This window comes from Ixodes scapularis, unplaced genomic scaffold (genome assembly GCF_016920785.2).
Source record: "Ixodes scapularis isolate PalLabHiFi unplaced genomic scaffold, ASM1692078v2 PGA_scaffold0__279_contigs__length_252992795, whole genome shotgun sequence".
Taxonomy (NCBI): Eukaryota; Metazoa; Arthropoda; class Arachnida; order Ixodida; family Ixodidae; genus Ixodes; species Ixodes scapularis.
Genome location: NW_024609835.1, coordinates 114,700,364 through 114,715,826, shown reverse-complemented (window position 1 = coordinate 114,715,826; position 15,463 = coordinate 114,700,364). Strand labels below are relative to the sequence as shown.

Genomic DNA, 15,463 nt, shown 5'->3' with positions numbered 1-15,463 from the left:
TCGTGAGAGCCCCCGTTGAAACAGAGATTTCCAACGGCCATAGGCACCTGCGTAGACTTGGCGAGGAAAGGCCTGCCGCATCCCACACCTTTCTGGCGGCATTACGACCACTCCAGGGTGCAAAATGACCCACCCAGGTCACGGATCATTTAAAGATAAGCTGAAGCGGTTTTGAATTTGATTAAAAACACTCGATTATTTTCAATCCGACTTCAAGTTTCACAAATATCATAAAAAGTAGGCTATTTTATGCCCATATTACCTAAACAGGTGCCTTTAAAGTTTGAAGTTTGGAGAAGGGAAAATATGACGTCACGAAAGGTTCCTCGCGCGAGCTCCTAGGCTCGCAGAGCCAGTGGTCGTTCATCGTCGATACTGAGCTAGTTGCTTATTCATGCTTCTGAAAGATGCCAGCTGAACGTAGGAAAACACATGAAGAGAGAGTGAAAAGTGGACAAACACACTGCTCTGTGGGATTATACTCGCGATCAACTTTCTGTGGCAATCCGAAGAGAGGAGGAAAGCGCGTGTACAGCGGTTGGTGCACCCTCTCCCCTAGCATTGACTGCATTGCCACAGAAAGCTGACCGCGATTATAGCAACCATTTACTAAAGATCTTCTTCCACGCCCTTTAGTAACATGTCTCGGAACTAACGGGTGTGGAAGGAGAAGAGGCTTATCTTCGGTAAATGATTTCTGGTCCAGCAGTTCCGAGCATCTTTCTACGGAAGATGCAGGCACCTCAGCGAATCCGAGAAGCTTACGCGAAGCGGAGACGAAACGAGGTAAGGATTGCCAGTTGATCGTTGCGCGAAAGATGCAATTCGAATCACGCCTGGTCATTTTAAGACTCCACGGCTCGACCAACCAGTGACGTGATGGCGGCGGCGGGAAGCGGCTGCATGTTTTTCGATTTTTTTTTCCGCGTTTAGTGTTGTTTTGAGGACGAATTCTATGGCGTCTGTGGTATAACACTTGAATTAGCAGCTTCCTACTTACAATTTCGCGAACAGTGTGTTATCAATACCCAGTATTCAAGTGTACGACCATTAACTGCTGGTGTACCCGGGGGGAGCACACTGGTACCTTTGCTTTTTAATATTTATATTAACGCAGTGATGTGATTGCTGCGCCAATTGCGCCAAACTGCGCCAAGGGGCTAACCCTGCTACATCCTGCTACATTTTTCCAAAATATGGGTAATCTGCGCCAAGCCTGCACCAAAGGGCAGATTTTGGTCGCCTTTCAAAATCGAAACTAAGTTAAGTACCGTAATTGAGCATGTGTCGGCTAGGTGGCGCAAGCGGCCACCCGACATAAAATACCCTGCATCAATCGTCCATCTGGCCTTGCATGTTTTTTTTCCGTCCACCATGCCGTCTCTTTCGCGCTCTCGTCGTCTCGTCTCGCGTCTTTTTTTTTTTTTCATTTTGTTTCAACGATAGATGCCGGCGTGTGTGTATGCTGCGACGCTAGCGTGCTCGATACCAGCCATTACGTGACGCTGTGAAACGAAACTATGTTTCTGCGCGGCGGGAGTTACCTTTTTAGCTGAAGCTCTCGCTCCTAAAAGCAACGGCCGCACGACGCTGAAGATATGGAGCTTCCTAAACTGAAACATAAGGACCGCCGCATGTTCATCAACATTCCTCTTCTTGTTTAAAACATATGCTGCTACAAAAATCCCTCTCTAACTCAAAGACTCCTGTGTCGAAGTATTCATTACCTAGGTTTCTTTTGGTGGGCTTTATTCCGAAAGAGTACGTGAAAAATTTGTCGCGAAAAAAAATTGAAGAGAAGTGAGCTAAAGTTAAGGGCAATGTCTGCACGCTGAACCCGCAGCGCTCTTGTTTGTCTCAAGTTCAGTCGTTGCACAAAGCGCCCCAAGAACTTTTTCACCCTGCCTCGCGATGTCTTGCATCGATGCGCTGAGGTTCTTTTTTTCTGTCTTTAGCTTGTTCCTCGCCTGCCGGCCTTGCAAGCACGCGGCGCTGGACTCTTTTTTGTCGCATGCTGGGCAGTTACATTTTACATACACTTTTAGCAACCAGTTGGCGACGGAGCGGAGAAGCATGGTTTCGGTTTCGATCGAACAGCCAGTTCGCTCGCGCGACGAAGCACGTGCACCTGCAAGCCTGCCGGAGTTGCCCTCACGTGCATGCAAACATGATTGCACGACAGAGGCACCAGCCGGGACGCTTACAATCCATTGTTTTACGTTTAATTACTTTTGACGAAAATCTGGCACGTCGGGAATCAGTAAAACGGTGGCAAGCGGTTTTCCGGAATCGCTCGGCAACGCCTACAGCACTGTACACTTGTGGGATGTCTTAATGTCTCTTTGGAGACATTGAATGTGGACATTTATTACTAGCCTAAGCTAAAGCAAAGCTTGCACCAGCCTTGCAGAATGTTTCGAAAAGCAACAAGAAAAGTACCCTCTAGTCATGCACCTTTTTCTTGTGTACAATTTCGCATTGCACTACAGCAGTTATGTGTTTCATCAGTCGGAGACTGCTTCCATTTATTATAATATATAACTAGTCAACCTAATTAATGCTGTGATATTTACTACTAGGCTGGTCATTTTCAAATAAATTATAATATGTGCAGTTTGGTTCTTATCTATCTACAGTGGGTACATTTAATTGAAGCATTGCAGGATGTGTCATGTCATTGTCAATTCAGTTACATCTTGAAAGACTCCCAGGTGGCCGAACTTGACCATAATTGGTTTATTTCTGCGAGCAAGATGCCCTTCGCGTGTCCAGCATTTAAAACAAATATTTTTGTTTTTATTAACATATCTGCCCCGAAAGCCACTTTTGCTGCTCCGAAACACTGTTTTGGCAGCTCCAAAAGCCACTTTTGCTGCTCCAAAACACTGTTTTGGTTGCTCCAAAGGCCACTTTTGCTGCTCCAAAACACTGTTTTGGCTGCTCCGAAAGGTGCTCCAAAACGGCTTGAGCCAATCACATCACTGTTAACGACATCGTAAGAATTGGCACAGAGGCGGCGTATGTAATGGATGCAAATGATACTAGCAGCTGTTTGTTTCCGCAGACGACGAAGAAAACCTCGCTCTACATGCGAATGACGCTTTGAGGAAACTTTATAAATGGAGCAACATTCACTAGAAATTAACATTTCTAAAACAAAGGCCATACTTCTCAAAACTATATAATAATTCTATTGCTTTTAATTACAGTCTTATACTAGGGCCCTCTATTAGCGAGTATTTTCCCAGTGCCAAAACACTCGGTGTAATATTCCAGGAAAATTAGCCATGAGATTTTATATCAAAAATTTAATTTCCAAAATTTTTAAAGCTGTTGGAATTATTAACAAAGTTTCGCTTTGACTTGCCAACAAAAATTAAACTAGTCATTTACAATTATCCGCTGGTTTCACATTACAATTATAGCCATCTTCTGTGGGGAGCCACTACTGCAACTAACAACCAAGTTTAATGTGCTTAAAAAGAAGGAGTAGCACTGTTCCATGTGACACCCATACATAGTTCCTTTTTAATACATTGCATCTCGTTCAGTGGACCAATCTTTATGATTATACAATATTTTTAAGATAGACAACAGGCGGCGAAGCGAGCAGTTTCCTAATCAACCATGTAGCAGATTTAGCACGAAACACAAATTACTACGCCTTTTCGTAATTTGAGATGTTTAAAGAGAACCATTGAGTGGAAGGAATTACGGAACCCAAATGTTAAGGCACCATATCCCATTGCTGTTAAATAACCTAGTAAAAATAAACACTACTTTAGAAGCATTCATACCAGGTTCCGTCAAAAATTTGTTTATTTGAACCATTCATCCTACTGCATCTTTCACTACCGTAAAAATCAGTGCCTTATTTCTAATATTTTCTTCATCAGATTGCGTGATTTTTGTATGCCTGTTTCTTTCCCTGAAAATATATTTTATCATAGCAATAGACCCTTTCAGAAATTCAGTGCCATCTGGTGGTTCGTAAAGCAGTTTAGGTTTTGCCCTATCAATGGCGGAAATGAACTTGTATCGGCACCGTCACTTTCGCAAGTCGACGGCACGCGAGGAATTGTTCAGTGTGAGTTCTTTCTCGATCACCTTCAGGTCGATGGTGACCAAGAACGTGCATTCAGAACAAAGCTCCAACCCACTGAGATGCCTCGAGAAAGTTCTATACACCAAAGTGCTTTAAAGCCGATTGTGTGCCACGACAGATTGACTGAATCTGAGCAATTAGAAATCAACGCTTACGTAGCTCTTGTGTTCCAGCCCTACTTCGCTTCGTACTGACCCCCGAACGTACAGGCCTCGCAATATCCGCTTAGGAGCATCTTCAACGTCTTCCTTTATCAGTCACTAGAAGGCCGCCATTCGTATGGCACAGATGCCGTTCCACAGATGATGATAGTGATCAAAGTGGCCAGACTGAATTTCGGAAAGGGAGTGCTTTGTATATTTATACCTGTAGGGATTGTGTTATTTTTTGCATATTTCTTCGGGTGAAAGTACTGTTTTTGTCGTATTTACATCTATCTTTGCCAATGTCTGCATGCCCCTGCCGAAAAAACGGGGGGGGGGGGGGGGGGGGGGGGGGGGGGGGCTCGTTCCCCGTTGTCTGTTTTTTCGCGCAGACGAAATAAAATTGAAATTGTTATTTAGATTCTCCAGGAAAAATACGCAAAAAACAGCATTAACTTTTTTTTTTGTTTTTTTTTTTTTTGTTTGCGTTTTAGATTCTTTTTTTTTATGCCTGGGACATTGAGGCGATGGCACAGGGCAATCGTACCACTACGGTTATTCTTCTTGCTTTGTTTACCTGCGCACAAACTCTGAAACGTTGGTTGCCCCCAAAAAAACGTTCCCCGGAAGTCTCTCCGTATGGGTAAACAACACCATACATTTAAAGGGGCCCTGCAATCATATTTAAGCGTCTACCTTTTTTGCGGTTTCCACGTCTCTTGTGGTTCGGGCAAGCCAGCGGGCACGGAGAGAGTAACTAAATATCAGCGAGTCATATTTTAACCGGAAGATGCGGAAACCTCCTCCACCGACGAGGGCGACCCGCGGTACCAAAAGCGCGCAAATTGTGACGTCTTTGGTCCTGACCTTACTACTGGTCAGAGCCGCTAAAAGCTTGCAAGGGGGTAGAAGCTGAGCTGGTTGGTGGTACATATTATAACGGTTAAACCAGCTGAACTACGAAATAAGGGAGAAAGGAGTAAACACAAGTGATCGCTGGACTACCAACTATTTAAAGGGGCGGTGCAATGATTTTCGGACTTCGGTCAAAGATTTCTGGAAGTTGCCCCCAGGCACTTCTGAAGTAAAGAACAGAAAACCGATTTCGCCTGCGTGTCCTAGTTTTTGCGTAAAAAAAAGATAAAGATTGGTATTTCGGGCACCCCTCAACTCACTCCCAGCCTTCAGGGTCACACCTGGTCGCACTCCCAGTGACGTCATTCGGAGTGCCGTGTAGCTTCCCTTGTGCTATCCCGGAGGACGCTTCCCCTCCCTCTCTCTGCGTGCATTAGCGGGCGTTATGCTGCGGCTTAGAGCCGAGCGAGGTCACGTAATCTTTCCGCCGTAGTTCCTTCGGCTGCCACTTGGGGCTGCAGGCGGGGGGAAAAGCTCGACCTTTGCTTTCCGATTAAGCAGCGGAATCGCGACATTTTTATTGAAGAAAGTGTTTTCTCTATTCTCCGGGACACGATAAACAACGTAAAAATGACGAGATGCAAATTATTTTAATCATAAAATCGTTGCACCGCCCCTTTAATAAAGATTCTTCGTTTTCCTCTCTTTGTCTACTGGCGTTGTGGCTACCTTCTCTTCTTCCTACTTGATTTTTCTGCTCCATCTCGGATACTGGTTTTCCGGAGGAATCTTTTTTCGCTTTCCTGTAGCGCAATAGATGGTGAACTTACGCAGTTTTCTTTATCTTCTATGGCCAAGGCCTCAAGTATTTCACGGGCGAGCTGGTCTTTGTGGTGAGCTAATATGGTAGCCAGTTCGAGCTTGGCCTCCCACGTGCATGCTCGACAATGAGCGGCTAAATGCCCCGGCCCTGTTAGGGCTCTTATGTTTGCTGCATGCTCACGTGCTCGATCGTTCACGCACCTTCCCGTTTGTCCAATATACACACGCCCACATGACAGTGGTATGTTATAAACTCGCATTGGACGCACTTATTCGTACTTAGTCGATGTGCTGCAGCGATCACTTGTCTTTACTCCTTTCTCCCTAATTTCGTAGTTCAGCTGGTTTAACCGCTAAAAGCTCCTTTTTAGTCGAAATGCAAAATATAAGTGGCGCGAACCGTTTCAATTATTTATAAAAGTATTTTTTGTTCAGTATTTTAGATCAGAAAAGAAACGAATGCAGTTTATAAAGTACGGAAACAAGAAATGACCCGTCGACATACCCGCCACCAAGCGGTGGAAAAGGCGGCACATACTAGAAAGGAGTAGGGGTGTCGCGAACCGGCCGAGGTCGAGTTCGGCGAAGTTCGACGAAGTTCGACTTTTTCGAACTTCTAGTGGAAAATTCGACGAACCTTGTATTGAGGTTCGACTCGTGCGCGCATGCGCGACCGGCTGACCAGTTGGCTTCGGATTGGATGGTGATGGCTAGGGGATGAATTAAGGGCAGCGCTGATTGGTTTTTTTCAGTTAATACAGTACAAAAAATTAATTTATTAACCTCTTCAGTGATAAGAATTGTTTTTTTTGAATTGCAACTGTTTATAAAACAAACAAAAAAACTTTTCATAAAAAGTTTTTTTTTTTCAAACCTAGACATGCTTGTATCAAGGTCTGGCCACACTGTCCACATAGTCGAACCGGTCGAATCTGGTCAAAAGTTCGAAGGTCGTCGAACCGGCTTGACCCAGTCGAACCCCGAAAGTTCGACCCAAAAATTTGGTTCGACAAAAGTTCGCGACACCCCTGGAAAGGAGTAGTGGGATCAGGCGCCGACTCGGAAAGGTCCCGGATGTACGCGGCGGCGCTGCGGTCGTATGGACAGGAGGATCCGACCGGCTTCGAGCGTTCCGAGGGCCTTCGGCGAGAAGCTTTGTCTTGCGGTTTGGCCGTTTCGCAGTATGGCAGCGCGAAGTGGCTCCCATTCTGAACTGATCTTTACCCCGTGTTTACTGTCGTTTGTGGCCAATGAAGTGTCATGCCGAATTAGTGTTTAATCGCGCAGCAAATGCAATGAGAGCCGCTCTGGCCACCCGCTGCATACAGCCTATCCAGAACATGCTTCAGTCGCGCGCTCTCGTGCCGTCGACACGGAGTGCGGCAGCCGTGATCGCTCGATGAGCTCACTACCCCTCCTCTAGTTCACAGCCACTCAAGCAACCAAGGACGTCATAGGGAGGTTATTTTTTGCTTGTTTTTGTAATTTTAATTCGCCGATAACTTTTAAAATAAAGCGAATTTCAAGAAAAGAAAAGTTTCACTAAGTTACTACGTTCAGTGCGCTCAGGTTCGGTGCAAATTAAAAACCAGTAAAAAAGTCCTTGCAGGGCCCCTTTAAGCAAAGTCACATATTCGAAAAAGCATGCACTGTATTTGGTCGTGACGAGATGTCGTGAATTAAAGATGTGCATCGTACCGGTGCGCGGTCATGTATCACTACCGCGTGGTCCACGTTAAAGATCCCAGCCTGCTCATCTACAGCTGAGACACCAAACGCCCACTGGGGCTGACTTCCGGCTGTACAAACATACACACCAGGCACGTAGCCAGGGGGCAGGCCCATGGGGCCAGGGGCTTCCCCCCCTCCGAAATTTTCCATTTTGCTGGGGCATACTGTCCCCCCCCCCCTCCCCCTCATAAAGCATTTTGACGTGCCAGCCCCCCCCCCCCCCCCCCCCCCTCCCAGCCCAAATCAAAATCCTGGCTACGTGCCTGATACACACAACGCAATTACTTCGTATTACTTCTGCTACATCGTAACTCTACAATTAAAAATTACTTCAAAAAGTTTCGGGGAAATTTATTTACTGTTTTTGGCTCAGTTTCCTGCTCTCAGTTCAGAAGACAGGTTTAGTTGTAAACGTTCAAATCGACGCCGAACGTCAGTTTCGGATTCGTTGATTTATTTTATACGAACTAATGAGCTTTAAAGAACCATATAAAAATATTGAGCATATTGCATGCCAGGTCCCTAGGAAGACGGAAAGCATACTTTAAATAAAAAGTTCAAGATCGTTTTTATGGTTTTACCAGTTTTTACTGTGACGATTTTATTCAAACCACTCACGCAAAAGTAAACCCGGAAATTGTTTTATTTACCGTTTGTTTACTATTTCATACCTTCGGATTTAAATCCAAAAATAATGAAGCAAGAACGGTTTATCCAAGGCTGAACACGAGCAAAAAGAAGTGCTCTTTTGAGCAAATCGGAGCGTTGGGCTCGACTTCTACCCTCCACTTCGTTCGTGAGCTACGTCACATCCTCCTGCAACAAAACCTAAACGCAAAGGCAACAAACACTAGAAAATGAATGTCCTGTTGCAATTAAATCAAAACGCGAAAGAAAAATCAAAGAAAAATTTTACTTAACCAAAATAAATCAGGCTGTTTTTGTTCTAGTGTGGCGGAGATTTCAGCAATGAAACGTTGTTAATTAAACTGTACCTTAGATTTAGAATAATTATTTTGTTTCCACATTGTTATCAGTGATCGGACGAATTGATCAATCTTCCATGTTTAGCAACACATCTGGTTGTAAAAAATGAATAATTTCTACGCTTAATGAAGAAATCGTCATTTATTTCCGCCCTGCCACCTTGGACAGGAATTGAAGGAAAGGATACTTTTCCTCTCCTTAGGCTGTCCAAGAGCTTCTAACAGAATTTCTTAGAAACAGTTTTTAAATTGGGAATATACAGATCACGTGGAGTTCTAAGCTTTGACATCATTTCCCAAACGCTGAAGCCATAATCGGGTACATTCTTGACTTTCAGCGTCGAGTAGTTTACTTCGGGAGTGCAAAAAGCACTTTTTTTTTCTCTTTTTTTTTTGCTTGGAGGTGTGACGCAGCACATTACGCCCGATATATTGAAGTACTAGATACGCTCAACGAAACTTCATACTTTATATTAAGTTATTCCTCTTTTATTTTGCCAAAAACTGAATATCCCGGAAAATGTGGGATCGCTAAAAAGACGGCTAAATTTGAATGCGGTCAGTGGCAATTTGCTTTCAAGGTCCGCTCGATACACGGGCATCGTCCACTGGCGCATTTGACGTTGCTTGAAAAGACAAACGCAAACGTGTCGATACGGCGTGTAGTAAATTGTTAATAGATTTAACTAAATCTCCCCTAATCACAAGGTTAAGATTGTAAAGCGGTATATTATTGTGTTTTCACTACACTATAATATTGTTCACTAAGTTAAATGCTAAATGGTGCTAGGTATCGAGCCGACGCTCCAGGTAAATTTCGTCTAAAATACACGACACAAGATATCTGATTTCGAAACTAGGAATAAAACGATTTGTGCAGTTCCCTAAAGCCTCACCAGGGAGCACTCAATACTCGCCTGATTGGTGCTGCCACCCTGTGGCAGTTATTCGAACTGTCGTGCACGCTCATGAAGCGTTCGTTATTGTGCGTAGTGCTCGTGGCTTTTGTTTGAGTGCGTTGATTTCACGTTCTTTTCAGGGTACGTAGAGAAAATACCACCCTCGATATTTCACGGAGGCCGGAATGGACGCTCGTCCCTTCAGCCTGCCAGTCTGCTGGAAAGACGACGTGCGTATGCGAGCTCTCTTCTCCGAGTTCCGATCCAAAGAAGCAAACCCGGAAGGCTGGCAGGACAAGATGGACTTTTGGGTGTCTCTCATCCTACAGTGGAGCCGCGAGACGCGAACTCCAGTGTTCTCGGCGTTCGACGTCGGGTCCGCGTTCGAAAGGAACCGAGCCCAGCCGGCCTGCCTGAACACCGTACTTGCCCACATGAAACGTTCGGGGGACTTGAGTGCTGCGGGCGAGTACTTCGCCAACGACGGTTGGGTCAAGTGGGGTTTCGACGTGCTGGTCAAGAAGCCGCTGAACTGGATGTGGGGATGGGGCGCCGCGGGTGAAGCCCCCGTCGATTGCGACGAGCTTTTCGTCAACGTGGACATCATTAAGCAACTCCAGAAAGAAGTCCTCAAACGCTGCGAAGACGAGAAATTCGTGGAAGACGTCGTGACCTACTCCGACGTGTGGAAGATCTGCCAGGGGATATGCAGGGACGAGAGGTCGTTCGCTTACGTCCTCACCAGCCTGGAGCGTTCCAAGCACCTGCGCGTGTTCTTAAAGGACGGTAAGAAAGCGGTTCAGTTCTTTCACCACCGCAGTCCGCTCAATGAGCAGGACAGGGCGCTTCTAAAGCTGGAAAAGGCGAAGCAAGACCTCAACCAGAAGGTCGAAGTCTTGCAGCAAGACATAGACCGCTGTACCCGCGAGGCGCTGGACGCGAAAAAGCAGGGCTTTCAGAACAAGGCGCTCTACATCCTCAAGAAGAGGCGGAGAGCACAGCAAGTCCTGGACAAACAGTTCGCGATGCTGGACAACATCCACTCGCTCGAGATGAACCTTGCTGAGAAGAAAGACATCGAGGCTGTCTATGATGGCTACAGGACTGCGGCGCAGGCGCTCAAGGTGGCCCACGGTGGCATCGAGGCAGACGACGTGGATGACGTGGTGTCAGAGATTCATGGTTCAATCGAAGAGCAGCAGGAACTGAGTCGTCTCATGGGTGCAGCGGCCGTCTCCAGCGATTTGGACATGGACGACCTGGAGGCTGAGCTGAGCCAAATTCTGAACGACTCCACAGAAGAGCCCCAGGACACCAGCCAGGTCTCCGATGGGGGACTGCAGTATCCGGCAGTCCCGACTGAAGAGCCCCATTCGCCGCCCAAAGCAACTGTGCCACCAAAGCCGCCGAGGCCCACAACTCTGTTGCCTTCAAAGTGACCTGCATCCATTGTCATTTTTCTCTGTGCGTGAAATAATTTGATTGAAATTGTGTCATGTTCTAATTTTATTCAAAAACAGATTTCTTTTTTGCAACTTCAGCGGTTTGTTAACATACATTTTCGTATGTTCTGATTGGTGCAATCAGTTTTGCAAGTCTTACTATTGCCAACACATCTGTTGCCCCATATCAACTGCAGTGTTTGTTTTGAGTTACTCCATTAATCCACTAAATAGATGGATATAATGTGCCGCCACCTACCTATGCAAGATTAAATTGTGGTTTGTGGTTTCCTTACTCTTGAACATTACATGCTTATAGACCGACACGCTGTTTACAAATAAGCCCGAGTTCACCCACCCCAGGTGTGGGCGGCACTGCGCGTGCGCAGAAACCAGATTCATGTGAAGTGAAGCGTCTGCGCATGCCCAGTGCCGTCGGCAGCGCCACCGCAGCTGTGTGACGTCAGGGCGGCGTGTTCGCCTATAGACTTTTGCAGGTTAGAAAACCAGGACAAGCTCCTTCTGCAAAGCCCTTCATTTTCTCCTTTTTAAAGGTGCAAACACTGGAGATGGAGAGGAGACTAGTCTTCTCTCCTCTTCGGCGTTCGCTCTGCTAAAAAGGAAAGAAGAGTGGAGGGCTTTGCGAAAGGAGCTTCTGGTTTCTTATTTTGCAACTGACTATAGAGTTCCTTGCCATTTGTGTTCCGCAACATTTTTCCTCAAAAACATGTACGTGATCAAGCATTTGTTACAGGTTTGCCACAACCGTAATAAAAATTTGTAACCTATGACATATGTCACAGTAGCACTTCGGTGCTACTGTGGCATATGTCATATTGTCCAAAACAATGAGCTGAACGGAAATTGGACAGTAAAACACTAGCTCCACGCTATTTTTGAAAGATGAGCTATGCACGAGAATTTACCAAGCGGAAATCAGAAATATGCTTTCTTTCGTAAAGAGCTGAATGATAATGTCCTTACAGTAAATCCCTGTTGTGGTTAGTTTTCAAGAAATAGTGTAACTATTCTTGCATACAGATTCAAATTTCTGTTTGATTTTCAGCTTGTTTTTCTTTACATATGTTCTGCCTTTTACTCGAGATTGTGGAAGGAGTGGAAAACCCTTCTGTAGACTGCAATAAGGCCATTACCATTTAAGAAAGCTAGGACTTTTTTCAGGAATGTTCAGTTGAGTGTTCTTTTGTCAGGAAGGTGCCTCCGAATGCCACGAGAAACATGTTTGCACCCTTTTCTCCGTCACTCATCAAATGCTTCTGCAAAAGTTACTTGTCTGCGTTGACATACTTGAGTGTAAACTAGCCGGTGTTTCCACAGGGCTGTGCCATAAGGTGTAGGCAAGGTGATGTTAATGCATGCTGCCAAGACATTGTTCAGAATGGCAGATTTCAAAGGACTGGTCACTATATAATTCATGGTTCAAGAGCTATCCTTTTCTTCGTCTTCACATTTAGATCATGTTGCGACGACAGTTTTTATCCCCTTTCAGTTGTAAGAGGGTGTTGCCACCTGTACATGTAGGCAGTCTGCTTGTACACCTGTACAAGCAGACTGCCTACATGAGCTGTTGGCATTGTACATCCACAGGGACCTGATCTGCAAGGTATGAAGCGTATGCAGGCATCGATCTTCACATGGCTAGCATGTGACATCCCTGCATGATGCTGGTGGTTAGGGATGCTGCAAACATTTGTCGAGGTTCGAACTAGTCCTTTGGCAAAATTTGAAAAAGTTTGACGTCTTGATCAGTGTTGTCTGCTTCTATACATTCAAAGTTTAGGAGAAAATTGTTTATACAATAGCCAGCTTACATTATTAGAGAATGATTACCGATGATCGCACAATCTTGAAGCAGACATAATTTGTAATAATTTAGGTATACCCTGCCGCAAAGCCCTCCACCCTTTCCACTTAGCAAAGCAGACACCGGAGAGAAAGCGAGACGAGGCAAGGAGTGACTCGCCTCCTTTCCGGTATTCGGTCTGCTATACTGCTAAGTGTAAAGGGTGTAGGGCTTCGCAGGAGGGGCTTGGCCTGCTTTTCTTCACCTGCAACAGCGCTAGTTTGAAAATGGCGTGTCCATCCTCGGTCAGAAAACGTGTTTGTCTTACTTGAACTCGTGAACTTGGAGTTATAAGTTGGAAGAAGTGGAACTCGAACCTCGGCGGGTTCGCTCACGACGTCCCTTTGGTGGCGATTCCAACCCACTCCTTGTCAAAGTGGCCTTGAAAATTTCCAGCAAGCAAAATTGGCAGGTGGCGCAAGCTACCGCCTGGTGTAAAGGTGTAATATCCATCCATCCGTCCATTGCTCACGAAGCGCGTGATTGGACTCGAGTCTTCGCCGAACGCTGACGCAGGCCTCCTGTCCAATACATGCTCAGATTATGTCAGCAAGCAATGGCGGGCAAGTGTTGGCGCGGAATTTTGAAAAGGGGCTATTGCGTGGGCAAGAGCGGTCCCGCGATTCAAGCCCGGTGCGCAGCATGACCTGTATAGACCTGTATGCTGCAAGCAGCGCCAACTTGCACTCCAGGACTTGAAGATAGGGAATTGCTCACAAAAAAAGGAAGTATTAAGCTATTAAACTTAACTCTGTAGCAACTTTTTTTTCCTCTAGCCGTAAATGGCAACGCTGCCTTTATATACAGGGTGTTCAATTTTATTTGGAAGACAAATGCCCTCTTCACCATAAATTTATCTGGCTCGGTGAGCACTATAGAGGGGATAATCGTCATGCGAAGTTGAATAATTAAATGTTTTAACTTTATAATTATTGGTTTTAGGGGTCATGTTATTAAAGTCCAAACCAATTCAAAGAATTTGCGAACAGCTGATGTTTTTTTAGATGTTAATCGATCAGTGGTCACGATTTTTCACCTGATTTAAAATTTTAGCTGAAAAAGAGCTCAAGCCCTGCCCAAAATTACACTTAGATGAGTGACCGTAGTCGTTTAGATTACGTTATCACGTGTCGGCGCACTCGCCAAGGACATGCTGCCGAGATAATGACGGCATCATTAAAACGACGACGTCACTCCTCCAAATGTTATTGTGGGCAGGGCTAGCGATGCTCATTTTTGACGCAATATTAAAATCATGCAAAAAAAAAACGCAAAAATTATAATAATATTAAAAAAAAAAACATTACATTTCCCTCAAATTCCTTATATTGGTCTGGCCTCTAACATTAATTGATGTCAATACTGCAATTCCAGCATGGCTTTTAAACGGATACCTCAACGAAATTTGAAATATACCCGTCGTTTTCAGAAAGAGGCTGCATATAATTCACAGTATCCGTAAATGACAATCGCACGTTTGTATTTCCAGCCTGATGGCTGTATTTATCGTTATAAAAGGCCCACTCTGGCAAGCGCTCGGAGAGCAGCCAGCGGAGACACGTCACATCTGGCGCAATCGTGACGTAGTCTGTCTCGGGATGCATAGAGTTATTATAATGTACGCTAGAGGTTCAAGTGGCGCTAGTGTGCTGACGCAAATTGAAGCAGACAGCAACCAGTCGAAAATTGACTTCCGGTAATGCATTTCTATGGGAAAAAGTGACTGCATTTTCTCCTTGGGCTCGATCATAAGAGCAAATATCCCGAATAATTCGTACGCACTAGGTTGTTTGGAACATTTCTGAGTCAGGCCGACGAAAGGATTGGTCAGTTACGGCGTTTTTCTTTCGAATTCATCGCACTAAAAACGTTGCTAAAACACCTTCGTACGTGTATTTATGTGCACTGTCGGACACTGTTAGCGCGAACGCGGCGTCGGCGATTTCCGGCATGTTGGGATATACATGCCCAATGAACGAAGGATGAAAATTAAGGGAGACGGCAAGAACTACGCGTTAACAATGGATCAGTAACTCGCAGTGCATGTACGATCAAAACAAATTGAAGGCCACGTTTATTCCGATTTTAAATAAGTGAGTACCGCTTTATTCTTTCTGCCATGAGCGAAGCTGCTTGTTCTACGTTCAAAATATCATCCGCGCATGGATATCTTTGAGAACAAGTGCGCGATAAAAACTCCCCGCCAGAGAAAACAATACGAAGAGACACCTTTCGTGTTTGCTACCGGGATGAACGGAAGACTTCCAGCCGCAGGCCAGGACGGACAGGCCCAAAAAAGCCCCTAGTTTATTCCAGCAATCCAATATATACAGAGGTCCGGTCACATGATAATAGACAAGCACGGTACACTTTCCGCAAGTCATATCGAGGGGTGATAGATGTCCGGTCACATGATGATAGACGAGCACGGTACACTTTCCGCAAGTCATATCGAGGTGTTACAGTACCACGTGACAGTATCGCGCTATACGCAGAAGACCGATAACACCACACCCACGGACTTTATTCTCTACGTTTTGAATGTTTTTATCCGCTCATGCACGACGGGATCATTTTCATTTGGCTACAGGACTGGCATATTATCAATATATAAGC

At 45.3% G+C, this 15,463-nt stretch overlaps 1 protein-coding gene across 1 annotated transcript; it reads left to right on the top strand.

Annotated features, from left to right (window-relative positions):
• The first annotated feature begins 9,587 nt into the window (after positions 1-9,587).
• Positions 9,588-12,063, top strand: LOC8050806 (charged multivesicular body protein 7). The gene has a single exon (XM_002435173.4). It carries the CDS (start codon positions 9,727-9,729, stop codon positions 10,978-10,980), a length of 1,254 nt encoding a protein of 417 aa, XP_002435218.3. The 5' UTR covers positions 9,588-9,726; the 3' UTR covers positions 10,981-12,063.
• Positions 12,064-15,463: the final 3,400 nt, after the last annotated feature.

Excerpts from the sequence above, each read along its gene's own strand:
- LOC8050806 (XM_002435173.4), top strand. The coding sequence starts at position 9,727 with ATGGACGCTCGTCCCTTCAGCCTGCCAGTCTGCTGGAAAGACGACGTG.